Consider the following 12777-nt stretch of genomic DNA (forward strand, 5'->3'; position numbering starts at 1 on the left):
GAAAACCTTGTTACAAAGTTTAGCTTGTATATAAAACAAGTTTCGATGCCAAAATGAGGCCATCTAGGACTTGAAGCTTTGTCCGCCTTCCTTCCAAGGCTGTGGATGTTGGAGGAGCCAGTTTGGGAAACACGTTACAAGTTACGACATGGAGACATTAACTCCACTGGAAGACTGTTACACAACAGCCATGTCAGTTTATTGATGTAACAAGGCTTTTTTTGCCCCTACCTATATCCTGCCTTATGGGCATTGTGGGCAATGCCTTTCTGGGTTGTTAGATTCCCCACTGGCTAAAGGTTGCAGTGATGGGCCTCTTGTCTTGCTCTTCACTTACCAGTGAAGTGTATTGTAATAAAACCTAATGTCAGTAAAAGACATACAATGTTTAGAATTTCAAGGAGTATCTTAAAGAAAAAAATCTATAGTTCTTTCTTTGGTAAATTGTTACCTGAACAGCTTAGACAAATGTTAAACCCTTGTGCAAGTAACATTTCAGGAAGTGCTACATTTCTGGAAGTTCAGAGGAGTTCTAGATTTCTTAATTTTGTTTTGAAACTATGTCTTTCAATTGGACTTGTACTTACATATAAGAACTACAAGACATGCAGCATGTAGCATCACAACTGACAGGATTTAACATGACAGAAGCAGAAAGTGGTTTATTATGAAAGACTGAAAGTGCTTGCCCCATCTTGATTTGTAACAGAATAACCAGGAAGGAGGTGTATCCAAACTGGCCTTACCTTACTGTTTGATAGTTTTCCAACAGCTGTTTTCCAAGAGCCTTTTTTTGTCTTTCAATAAAGTGTTTTGGTCTCACTGATGGTGTTCATCTTGTAACTGGTGTTGGATACTTTCTTTTAATTATGTATATTTTAAAAGCCTCTGGGTGAATTTCATGTCTAAAATCTTTGTTCCATATTAACTCTAACCAAAAAGCCTTACTTCCCAGTTCAGTAAGATTTACTTCTATAATAATACAATGGGTTTATTTGGTTTTAATTTAAAATGTTGTATGTGGCTGTAGGAAATTAAAAACATTTCCTGAAAAATGGTGGGTTTGACTGTACCATGCTGGAATTGCCTCTGCTGATCATGAAAAGTTGAACAATAGTCATTTGTCACATAGGGTGTTGACTCAGACACAGATGATTTCAATTCAGATGACAGAGGGTGTTACAAAACCCAGCTGTTGACTCTGCTCCTCTTTCCACAATTTGCTTTGTCTGTGGCAGGAATGGCTGACCTATGGAGCAGTTTTTGATAGCCACAGTTTCTGGTCTAATTTATTCAAGCAAACTAGTGATGACTTTTAATTGGTTTTAATTCACTGGGTTGGCAACTCCAACAGTTTAGGAGCTGTTTCTAGTGTAAATTGTGAGTGCTAGCATGGTAGTGGCAGGAGAAGAGTGAAAGCCTGGTAGGATGTTTAAGTTGCCTGTATTAGTGCATACATTCTCTGTTTCTGATTCACATCTGACTTGAAAAAGAGTTTTTGCAGCAGTGTGCCAGCACTTGCAGAGTAGTTGCAGACAGCCACTGGCAAGACATTTTCTTGGCTCAAAATGATTAATCTCAAGCTAAGGCAATTTTCTTCAAGAGCTTTGGTTGTTAATCAAATTTGGAGAAAAGACAACAAAAAACATTAAAACAGATACTCTTCTTTGAGGTTTCAATTGCACTGGGATTGGAAGAAGACTGTTTACCTTTTTTAGAAAAGGTACATGGTGGATTCTATTGAATAAATCAATAGGGTGTTAAACAGGAAGCTCTTGAGACAAAACTACCAGGTAGGCTGCTTAGAAGGGAAGCATGCAAATAGGTTTGTGGGGTGGCATGGTTGGGAAGGGTGCCAATTTTCCTTGCTTTCCTTCTAGGATAATACCTTGCTGAGCTCACAAGGTAGCTCTGAGGGTTAAGGACTTGGTTGACTTCTCAGTAGAGTCAGGAAAGCTAACATTGATAGCAGTGGGTGGAAGAGACAGACCCATTTTAATATGTTAGAAAAATCTCAAATGGAGGCTTCTTGTTTATTTGTATCTTGTATCTAGATATCTACTATGTAAACTTTAGATTTCTGCCCTTCAAACAGAGTTGTTTTCCCAAAAAGAACTTAATTCTTCTTTTGTTTTTGATTATGCCTTCATAGCCTTTTTCTGGAGTTAAAAATAGCATACTGATATCTTCTGTCTAATTAACTTGCAGACTAGACGCTTCTGTTGCCTTTTTTTCTCCTGTAACATGATTGAATTCCTTGCACTGCAGCAACCCTAAAGTCATTACACTGCACTTAAAACAAAATGCAGAAAGGAATGACCTTTTGCTAGGACTCTGTGTTGTTGATATTGCTAAGCCTGATCACCATCTCCCAGCAAAAGCCAGTTTAATCCTTAAACATTAATTAGACAGTATCTGTTCAGAATTGTCTATTGTTTGCTGTCTGCTTCTCATTGATTATAATGTTGTGCATCTCCACAATGCCCCTATTTGCCCCTTGGCTCTTCATTGTACAGGGCAGCTCTTATCTTCCTTGCTGATAGCATATCACCAATGGTACCAGTTAAGAGCTGAAAACACTTGAAGCATAATGGAAAGTTCCACTTTTGCCAGGATGACTCACTAATTAACCCCGGGATGGGGAGGCTTCCTGTGCCAACTTAGGAAGAAGTTACAGGAAGATGCTATTATATATCAAAAGATAAATGATTGGAAGAGTTTTGTCAGCATTATAGGAATTATGTTTTTTAATACTCTCAATCTTGGAATTGAGAGCTTGGAAACTCACTGAATAGATACTTTGGAAATAGTTTACATCTTGCTTTGCTTTAGGAGCTGACAGACAACTGCTGAGAAGAATGGGCTGGTACTAGCAGTGTTGGAGGCAAGCTGTACATCTATGAGGCACTAAATATCTTTTCTTTCCAACTGAACACAAGCCTTTGGCTTCAAATAGGCCACTGTTCTAATGAAGCTACCAAGTTGACCACTTGGGAGGGAAGGAAGAAAATAGGCTTGGTTTTGGGTGGTGTCAGGGGTTGGGAGGGCTCTTGGGACTGTGAAGAGGGCCAGGGAAGACTTCGGCTGCTGTGCAGAACGCTCTCGTGTGCCTGTCAGACATAGCTGAAAGTGAGTGGGTGGCTGGGGTGCAGTTTCACTGTCCCAGCCTGGTGTGGATGGAATGTCTGTAATTCAGGACTTCAGCAAATTTGTCTTGTGGACTTCAAGGCATCCTGTGATGCCTTCATAGTGCTGGGGGCATAATTTAGTTCTTGTCAAGGAATCTTTGCCAGATCTGAAAGATAAAAGCATTGTGTGTGTGTAGCAGTCTTGAACCGAACAGAGTGGTCTCTACATGAAGACATATGATGGGTGTAAATATCTTCAGTGAGGAGCTGTAACAAGGCCTGGGAGTGAGAAGGAAGCTCCAGAATTTAACTCCCAGTAGTTTCTGAGATAGAAAGAGCTTTCGCTGCAGAAATCTTCTCCCTTCAGAACAGGGAAGCAGTAGAAAATGTTGGGGAGATGCTTCATTTAAGCTAAAAGTGTGTTTGGACCTGTTCTATTATCATTTGGGCATTTCAGGCTTGACAAGTGGCTCTAAAATGCCAAAATACAGATATTTTTAATCTCCAGTGGAGCTGCTTCATTGATTTCCCCTCAGATGCACACATGTGCAGAGGTCACTTCTGCTTTTTGCCCCAAGGAGTGTCTGTTTATCCAAAATACAGAAGGTTAGACAGACTTGTTACCTGATTGTCTCTTTTTGGCTGGTTATATCAGTCTGCTGTCTGTCTAGAAGGAAAAACAGGTGCTGAGCTGTGACAGGCTTTGTAACCATGCAGAGCAAATTGAGGGGCATGAAGCAGAAAAGAATGTGACTTTGTACTAGAGACTGCAAGCAAAAAGAGATGAGGAAACTAATTTTGTTAAGAAAATGAGCATGCCAAAAAAATACAGGTTCAAACCATTTGTTCTCTTGAGAAACTTTATGGTCTAAATTTGACATACACTGTAGCAAGTATCCAAAGAACCGCCATATGGAGGAATAGCAGCTTGTGTTAAAATCATACACTTAACAGCTTAATTTCTAAATATCTATTGAGGAGTGTCTCAGTTCAGCAGTAGAAAAAGGGTGCTTCATGGGGAGACTTGAGTGAGAAAGGAATGGTGTGACTTTTTGAGTAGATCTTGCAAAAAGGAAAAGCTGGGAAGCGCTGTCGGTAGTGAGTGAGGCATGAATCCAGGTGTAATCGAAACAATTTCAGTTTGTTAACTCAATAGTGAAGTTACTGCTGGAATTGACTAAATCAAATATTTTCAACACCTCACCAAAGAAATGACCAGTCCAGGGAAGAGTAAATAACACTGACTTTTTTTTTTTTTGTACTTAAGTAAAATTTTTAAAAAAATTGGACAGGAATTGAATTATCAACTGCAGTTCTGTACAAAGTAGAGAATTGATGTCAGCAACACTCTGTTGTGCTGAACCCTTTTTCTTTTCCCTTGCCTCAAATGAAAGCTGAAGCATTAGAACAGAAACCATGCAGAATCCAAGCTCTGTAGTTTCTCAGTGAGGCAAGGTGCTTTTGTGATGTTCATGGTGTGTTGTCTTTACATCAGTAGCTCCCAGTGCTTCTCCCAGACTGCAGAGATCCCTGGGAGCTGCTCCTTCTCAGGAGGCTGGAGCTGCCAAACTCAGCCCTATAGGACACTATTCAAAATCAGTCCACTTAGCACCTTTGACTTAGAGATGCAAGGGGCTGACACCCACTGGAAGGTGACCTGGAAAGCCTTTCAGGAACAATGTACTTGTCCATACAGGAGAAGCTGACAGAAAGTATTTTCAGCTTTCAAATCTTTATGAGGATCTTTCTGAATCAAGTGTGGGGTTTTTTACATCAACGCTGTGATAAGCAGAATTGGATCTGTAATGGCAGAAGATGGCAGGTATTAAACTGTGAAATCTGAAAGGGTTAAAGTAACAATTTCAAAGTTAGTGGAGACTACATTCCCAAAATAAAGAAGGGATGGCTGCTTTTGTTTTAAATAAAGTCATCCTCCCTCAACTCCACAATAAAGCACAGGACAAACAATGAGTATGTTGGGGGAGGGAAGGAGAATGATGGGGAAATAATAATCATCTGTAGAGAAAGTAACCACTTAGGATTCCACAGTCCTGCTCTTTTAAACAAATGTTGACTTTAGTTCTCTGTTTATGGATTTGAAGAGGAAAAGTCTCTGAAATTCCATTTCATTTGAAGTTACTGGGGGAAATGCTGTTGCTGGATTCTCAGTACTTCAAACAAATCATGAGTATTGATACTTTGAATATTTCATGTGGCAACACATGAAATATTGATAGATAAATATAACATTTTATTAGATAAACTCCAGAGTCTCATCCTCAGCTCTGCTGTGTTGTTGTGTGTATACTCATGAGCTGTTTTTTCATTTATGTGAAAAATAATGAATGTGAACCGTTCTTCACCTTTGGAGAAAGCAATTTCAGGTCCTTCTGTGTTCACAGGTTTCGGATGCAGTCTGAGTCTGAGAAGTATGAAGAAGAGATGCCTTCTCTGCACTGGGGTATAGATCCTGTATTTTCTGCATTTGCAAGACTCTATATTAAAGATATTACAGAAATGAGAGAATCTATACAGGTGCCAGGTATGTATATTTATAGGTGCTGATTATGATGCACACAGTATTATAATTGATTTATATTGTGCTTTTTATGAAGGGATTGAAGAATACTTCACAAACATCAGTAAAATAGTATTCCATTACCTTAAGCTGATGTTAGTATCTTTTAGCAGTTCTAAGAGCAACATGTTGTATGTGAAATATATGTGAAAAATAAAATATATTTGTTAAAATGGTTTTCCTTTTTCTCCAGAACCTCTTTTACCTTAAGGTAATGTTGTGTTTCCTCTGTGTGGTGGTGCTTGTTATATTCTGATAAAGTTAATTCTAAAATATGCTTGTCCTTTCTGGCCATATGCATTGTTATCTCTCCACTGTCTACATTTTTTGCAAAATTTTGACAGTTGATGACATTGCTGGATGTGTGATTTTGCTTTTTCCTATGGATATTAATACATTATAAGACAGATACAAATTTTGAGGTTTTGTCCCCTTAATTTCTAGATATGATAGATATATGACATTCTTCATACATTGGAACAACCTTATTGTAAATTCTGGCCTCCATGCTGGACCTCACCCCACAACTGTCTGCTTTGCAGTCTGTGTCCTGCTGGTCTGCAGTGTCACCCACGTGTGAGCTTTGGCTGAAGCAACACAGCTCTGACCTTCAATTGCTGTTTTCACTACACAGGCTTTAAATAGACTGCAGTGTGTCTTCTGCTCTGGAAGGGTTCATTACTCCCAACTGAAGCTTGACATGGTGCAAGATTATCAGGGAGGAACCCAGAGAACTTAGAATTAATGAGGAAAAGCAATAAGCCCTAAGCACAGTGTATGTCTTTGGTTTGGTTTTGATGTTTTGTTTGTGTGGTTTTTTTAAATTTTTTTTCTGTCCAAAGAGACTAGGTACCCCTGTTTGGCTCTTTGAATATGCTTTGCCTTGTAGGTTTTGTTATTCTTCCTCAGTTTTCTTTAACAGCAAGGATAGCAACAATGCTATTTTTGGAAAAATGAAGGACTGGTAGGTTTTTTTCTCTTCTTGCAGCCATTTTATGTACATAAGGACTTCACAAACCACACAAGTCTATCTATCTATCCTGGTTATTTAACATGGCGAGAGATTTTGTCTGGAATCCATTGCAATAATTAGGCTATAGACTGTTGTTGATGTTTGTCCTACAGAAAGTTTTATTTAGAGGCCTTTTTAAACTGTCTTATAAATGTCTTCTAGTAGTGCTGCTGTGGGAAATGCATCTGGTAAAAACTGTTCATCAGTTACAGATATTTTAATTGTTTTCAAACAAAATACAACACAATTCAATGCCAGCAGAACTGGATTGTAGTTTGGACTTGAACATTAGTACATACACATGTCAAAATGTGTAACAAATGTCAAAATTTGACATACACATGTCAAATTCAGAATAAGTAACCTTATAAACACCAACAAACATTTCATGATAGCAGGAACAGTCCTAGAAAGTACAGTCCTGCTCTTTTTTTTCCCTCCAAAATACCTGAATTTCCCTTCTTAATTCTCTTCCTGTTCTTTTACTTAACTGTGTTGGCTTCTGCTTCAGGAACTTTTTCAGTTTTGTTATTACCTCTGGTTTTTTTGTTGTTTTTTTTTTTCTAAGATGATTCTAAGGAGGTGTTTGTTATCTGTCATGTCAAGATATCAGCCTTTACAGTTGGTACATTTGAGCTTTTTCCACTTCCTGTGCATCTGGCACTCTGCTTGCTTGCAATCCTGCATCATTTTCTAAACCAAACTTAAAATAAAATGAAATTTTCTAGAACCAACATCCTGAATTTTGTTCATTCTCATGGTGCTGTGTATATACCAAAGCAGACATTTTTCAGTGTATCTTATTTGTTGGCAACAAATGATACCACAACAAAAACACTAAAATTAATACCTTTTGGGGAAGGAAGAATGTAGGTGTTTGTTGTCAATGTTTCCTGCCTTTAATGGGCTTTTAAAGACCAGCTGAAGCTAAGTATATGGTTGATTATAAATCAGTCATTAAGTACTGGTAATTAAGAATGAATGAGTGCAAAACAAAAAGTTGTAACTAGGAAGAATGGAAAGAAACACAGTCTGAATGTCAGGAAAAACATCCCTAGAATGACATCTGTTAGACCATGGCACAGCCTTCCCAGGAAAAAGGGGGGATGCCCTTCACTGGGATTGTTTATATTCTGACTGTACAGATTGCCAGGAATTTACTGTACAAAATGGTCTTGTGTTGGCCCTGAGGAAATGGACTGAATGACCTAATGAGTTTCTTCTTTCCAGTTTTAAACATTAGGATTTGATGCCACAGTGACTAATCCCTTAAAACAACACTGAGGGAAGCCATAAACCTGGCCAATTACTCTGCTGCTATAAATGGTGACAAGAAGGCTGGAAAACCTCCCAGATAAAAACAGCAATTGTGTTGTCTTAGCAGCCTTGCAATGAGAGTGGGTGTCAAACTCAGTTGTAACACATAATCACATCATGGAAATGAGCTTTTCTCAGAGTTATCATGCACCACTGCTTTGTGACAGCTTATCAACAAGGAAGGGAAGCCACAAATAGCATAAAAGGAGGTAATAATAATTAAAGGAATGGCAAACAGCACAGTAATGCTGGTACAGACATGACCAGCACTGGCCCTAGAGAGCTCTGTATCTATAGCCCGCTGTAGCACTGCTGTGCCTGTTGTGGTAATGGCATTTTGCTCTGTGTGTTGATTACTGAGGTATTAGGAACCTCACTGAATCTATTTATCCACAGCTTCAAATATTTAGTATATATTTATTGCTACCAATATGGACTTAATTTGAACAAATGAACTGGCAGGATGGGTAATTTACACCTTGAAGTCATCAAGTCCAACAATTTTTAATAGGTTAAATATAATTTCATTCTTCAAATTAATTCAGGTAGTATCTCTGAGAGTAAGGATGGAGTTCTACGTGAATTTGTGGGGATGGAGAGAACCAGTTTTATTTGATCTCTGTCATCTGCCAAAACTCAGCTTACTTACTGGGAAACAAACATAATAACATGTTGCTTGTTTGCATAATTAGGAGCTTGGAGTCTCTGCTCCACAGACTTACTCTGAAACTATCCCAGACCTTTTACATAGATGTTGTAAGATTCAGTGAATGACTACATACACTGGGAGCATCTCCACTGGGGGTTTCTGTAGCAGTGTTTATTTGTGCCCTGGTGACTGAAATGAGAGACAAGTGGACAGACCTGCTAAACATTGTCTATGCCAGACCTGACCAGTGACTGCACGATTAGTATAGCCAGATCTGAGATGATAGCCATAGATGCATCCTCAAAACACTGCAGTGGATTTTTATGAGCAAAATTTCTGCTCATGAGCTGTTTGGCTGATCACCTCTGATTTCTTCTGAAACTTTTGTGTTTTCCTCTCTGTCTTGCGTGAAGAAAGTTAATTCCAGGCTCATTTAAGGCTGCTAGCTATGTAGGACAAGTTATTTTTGGATTTTGGATTTAGGATTTTTTTTAGAGAGAACATTTTTCTGACTCCCTTGCTGCTGTGTTTCCCTTTGTAAGAATAACACTTGCCACGGTGTATGGAGCCAAATGTTCCCTTCTGAGTCCCTCGAGTTATCTAGTTTTCAGAAGACAGTTATTGAACATCCCAGATGGCTTATTTCAGTAAAGCAGCAGTATTTGAAAACTGAAGAAAACACATTCACTGAAAACTAGCCAGCCCAGGGTATATTTGGAGCTTATTGCCCTATTTTCCTCCTGCTGTTGGACTGTGAAGCCTCACTGTATGATGTTTACATTAGTGTTTGTTAACAACATTTGTCACTCTCTTGAAAAGGATGACAGAGCAAGGCAACCTCAGTGCTTTCAGGGTCCACTGGGCTGCGATTTCTCACTGTTTCCTGGACATGTTTCTAAGTGTTACTTAAGTTATCTTTATAGATGCACAAAAATAGCTTTGAAGGGATGTTTTTAGAACACGTGTTTTCAGAAGCTGAAGTTCAGGATGCAGTCCACAATGACTGCAGTAGTGTGCTCTGCAGTCTGAGAGGGCTGTTGCTCTCCCCCTGCCCCCACGGCTCCTGTTCTTCTAGAAATGAAAGACAGAATTATGTTAGTTTTCCTTTCAGAGGCTCTGCCTTAATCTGGAACAGCTGCATTGTGAGAAGCTCAAACTGCTTCCTTTGTGTTCTATTATTTATTCTGAAGCCTTATGAAGATATAAAAAAACCCCAAACCAAACAACAAAGCAAACCAAAAACCCAAATGAAACAACAAAACAAACAAACAAAAACCCCCTAATGCTTGCAGCAAACAAACTCTTTTTCAGATCCAAATGTGCAGGAAAACAAGAGGTTAATAAGATTCTGACACTCTACAAAAGCAAGCTTTTGGTATCCTAAGTACAGCTGATACTTCTCCTTTTAGTGTCCCTAGTCTTCAGTGATACAGGGGATTTTTCCTGTGTAGGCACTGTATAATTTAAGATATATTAAATATGTAAGAAAGTATGTTTTTTATTGACAAATGTGACTATGTAGGGTAAGGTGTTGAAATAAATAGTTACACTAATCCAGCATGTTTTGTGTCTAGGTATATTCTTTTATAATGGACATCCAATAAGACAGGTGGATGTTGTTGGGATAGTGGTTCAAACAAAGGAGCGAGATGCCTTTTATAATTGTGGAGGTAAGGAAAATCTCTTTCTTTCTTCTTTCACTTATCAGCCTTTTATCTTAGTTACTGTTACAACTGAAAAGTTTCCTTATGTGGTCAATGTGTATTCTTGAAACAAATGTGCTCTTATCCTAAGATATATATGTTTATATATATATATATATACCTACAGATGAGATTACTTGGCAAATGTAGGGAAGGTACTGTTTATCTCTGCTTAAAAAATAGAGAATTAAATAGTTAACACAGGGTAATTGATTCATGTGGGGTCATGTAGCAAGTCTTAGTTTTGGATGTTGCTTTGTTACTGGACTCTGCTACCTTCCTCTCCTATTCGCAGTGCCTTTGGTCAGATTAACAGTGCCCACAAATGAGAAATCACTTCTTCCACATTTGAACCTTAGAAATCACTTCTGACTTTTTGTATGTCTTGTCATATCTTGGAGCCAACTTCTAATAGCAGTCAGGAGCTTGTTTATGTTTAGATGCACAAGAGTTTTAACCAATGAACTCAAGCATCATAGTACCAGTCCTTCTAACACCAGCTGGGAGTTGTCTCCTCCATATTGCTTTTCCCAGTATTCAGTTTTATTAACATGGAAACATCTGATTGTCATTTTGTTCAGCTGTCTTTTACATCTGGAGAAAAAGCAGAGAGTGGAGCAGTGGTGATGTGTCAAGTTTCAAAAGGTGGGGGGAGGTCACCTCACAGTAGGAAGGGGGAGCCAAATGCACAGATCCTATTGAAGCCCTTATGGCCAGTGTCTTCCTCTGCCATGGGTTTTCACCTGGTGGAGGTGAGTCACAGAGTGCCTCTCCTTCCCAGTTCCCTTGCTTGTAAGATTGTTCCCTGACCCTCAGGAGTACTGTGAAGATACAGCTGATTAATTAAGCAGGTCCCAGGTTCCCCAGCATCAAACTGCTCCAGGGTGGCATTGACTGCAAATGCTTTTATCACTTCATGAGAACAGAGGAAGACAGAAGCAAAATGACCAAGACAAAACCAGTTCTATGGGTAAGGGTTTTCCATGCTGCTCTCAGCATCAGTTTAACAACTAAACCTGTTGAAAACGTTTGACTGGAGCAGAAAGTGGAGGAATAGAAATAAAAAGAAACTGCAGAGTGGTGGAATTAAGGCCTTGGATCAGCCGACCTTCAAGTGCAGCTCACAGTAAGCCTGGCTTCCTGCTGTCCTTTCACATCCAACTCCACTCTTTGTTCCAGCAGTTCCTGGTTTGAGTTTTCAGGCTACCTGCCAAGGAGCCCCTCCCCAGCCTGCCCTCCCTTTCAGGCAGGCCAACTCTGCCAGCACAAATCTGTAACTTCTTAGACAGTTTCCTGCTTGTAACTTCTTGCATCTCTCAGTTCAACAGACTCTGGTGAGTCACAGGGGTTGCATCAGTTGGAGTGCCACACACTGCTCAGGACTTGCTCACTTTCCATCTGCTTAAAAGTGACTTAAAAAGCAATTCCCCCTTTGTACTTTCCCTCTGATAGGGAACTGAAATGTCTTTGTGTCCCGTGATCCTCCCCCCTCATTTCCTATTTGTCCGTTTCAGAATACACATCACTCACTTTAAAGGTCCTCTGCTGAAAACTACAGCCAAAACTGATGACAAAATTATAATTGTAAAAAAAAAAAAAAAAAAGAGTTAATTTACTCTTTCCTGGCTTAAAAAAAAAAAAGTATATGCTGTGTTATATCTAATTTTGACACTTTGATTTGATTGTTACTTGCTATTATTATGATAAGTTAGGAGAAAGATATCTAATTAAAACATAGCTTTGATCAAACTCATATTTTACCTAATGCACCTTTCTGACCTCTTTTGTCCCCTTTGCTTTCTAATGAAACCAAACATCACATGGTTTTTCTTTTTGTACTCCAAAACTGACCTGAAAAGCTGAAAGGCAGTTGACTTAAAATAAAAAAAAAATCACCAGCATCTCAGTAGGTTCATGCAGGCCTGACAAGATCCATACCCTTTTTGTCATAAAGAAATAAAAATTTAGACAATTATCTCATTTAGCAGGTAGCTTTGAGCTACCCCACTAATAATTAAGCAAGAATCAAAGAAATCAAAGCCAAACAAAGAAAAACCAGAAAAAAAAAACTCCAACAAACAAAAAGTAAACCCACAAAAAAACCCAAATAAACAAAAGTTAAAACCCAAATAAACAAAATTTTAAACCCAAAGAGATGAGGAAGGGTGGCACAGGGAGCACAGGAAGTTTTCAAAAGTTTGTAGACCCCTTGTGCATTTAAAATAGATTAACATTCTCTTGTCAAATTAGAATACAATTGCAAGGGTTCTCATTCATCTGTACTTCAGGAGTTACTTGTCTTCTTGCTCAAAGCTTTCATCTATGAAATTGCAAAACTTTGTTTCAGAACCTTGCTCTGCTACCAAATTCCTTCTGTGGTCAAGTACAGG

General features: G+C 38.7%; 1 protein-coding gene across 3 annotated transcripts in view; it reads left to right on the top strand.

Moving 5' to 3' along the window:
- Nucleotides 1–12777, top strand: part of STN1 (STN1 subunit of CST complex) — a 39028-nt gene that overhangs the window by 7946 nt on the left and 18305 nt on the right. For all 3 annotated transcript variants that reach the window (XM_053949499.1, XM_053949501.1, XM_053949500.1), the window contains exons 2-3: nt 5531–5670; nt 10259–10354. In XM_053949499.1, coding sequence (XP_053805474.1) covers nt 5538–5670; nt 10259–10354 — 229 coding nt within the window. In that variant the 5' untranslated portion in view covers nt 5531–5537. The remainder of the gene's footprint in view (nt 1–5530; nt 5671–10258; nt 10355–12777) is intronic.

Source organism: Vidua chalybeata, chromosome 8, assembly GCF_026979565.1.
Source record: "Vidua chalybeata isolate OUT-0048 chromosome 8, bVidCha1 merged haplotype, whole genome shotgun sequence".
Taxonomy (NCBI): domain Eukaryota; kingdom Metazoa; phylum Chordata; class Aves; order Passeriformes; family Viduidae; genus Vidua; species Vidua chalybeata.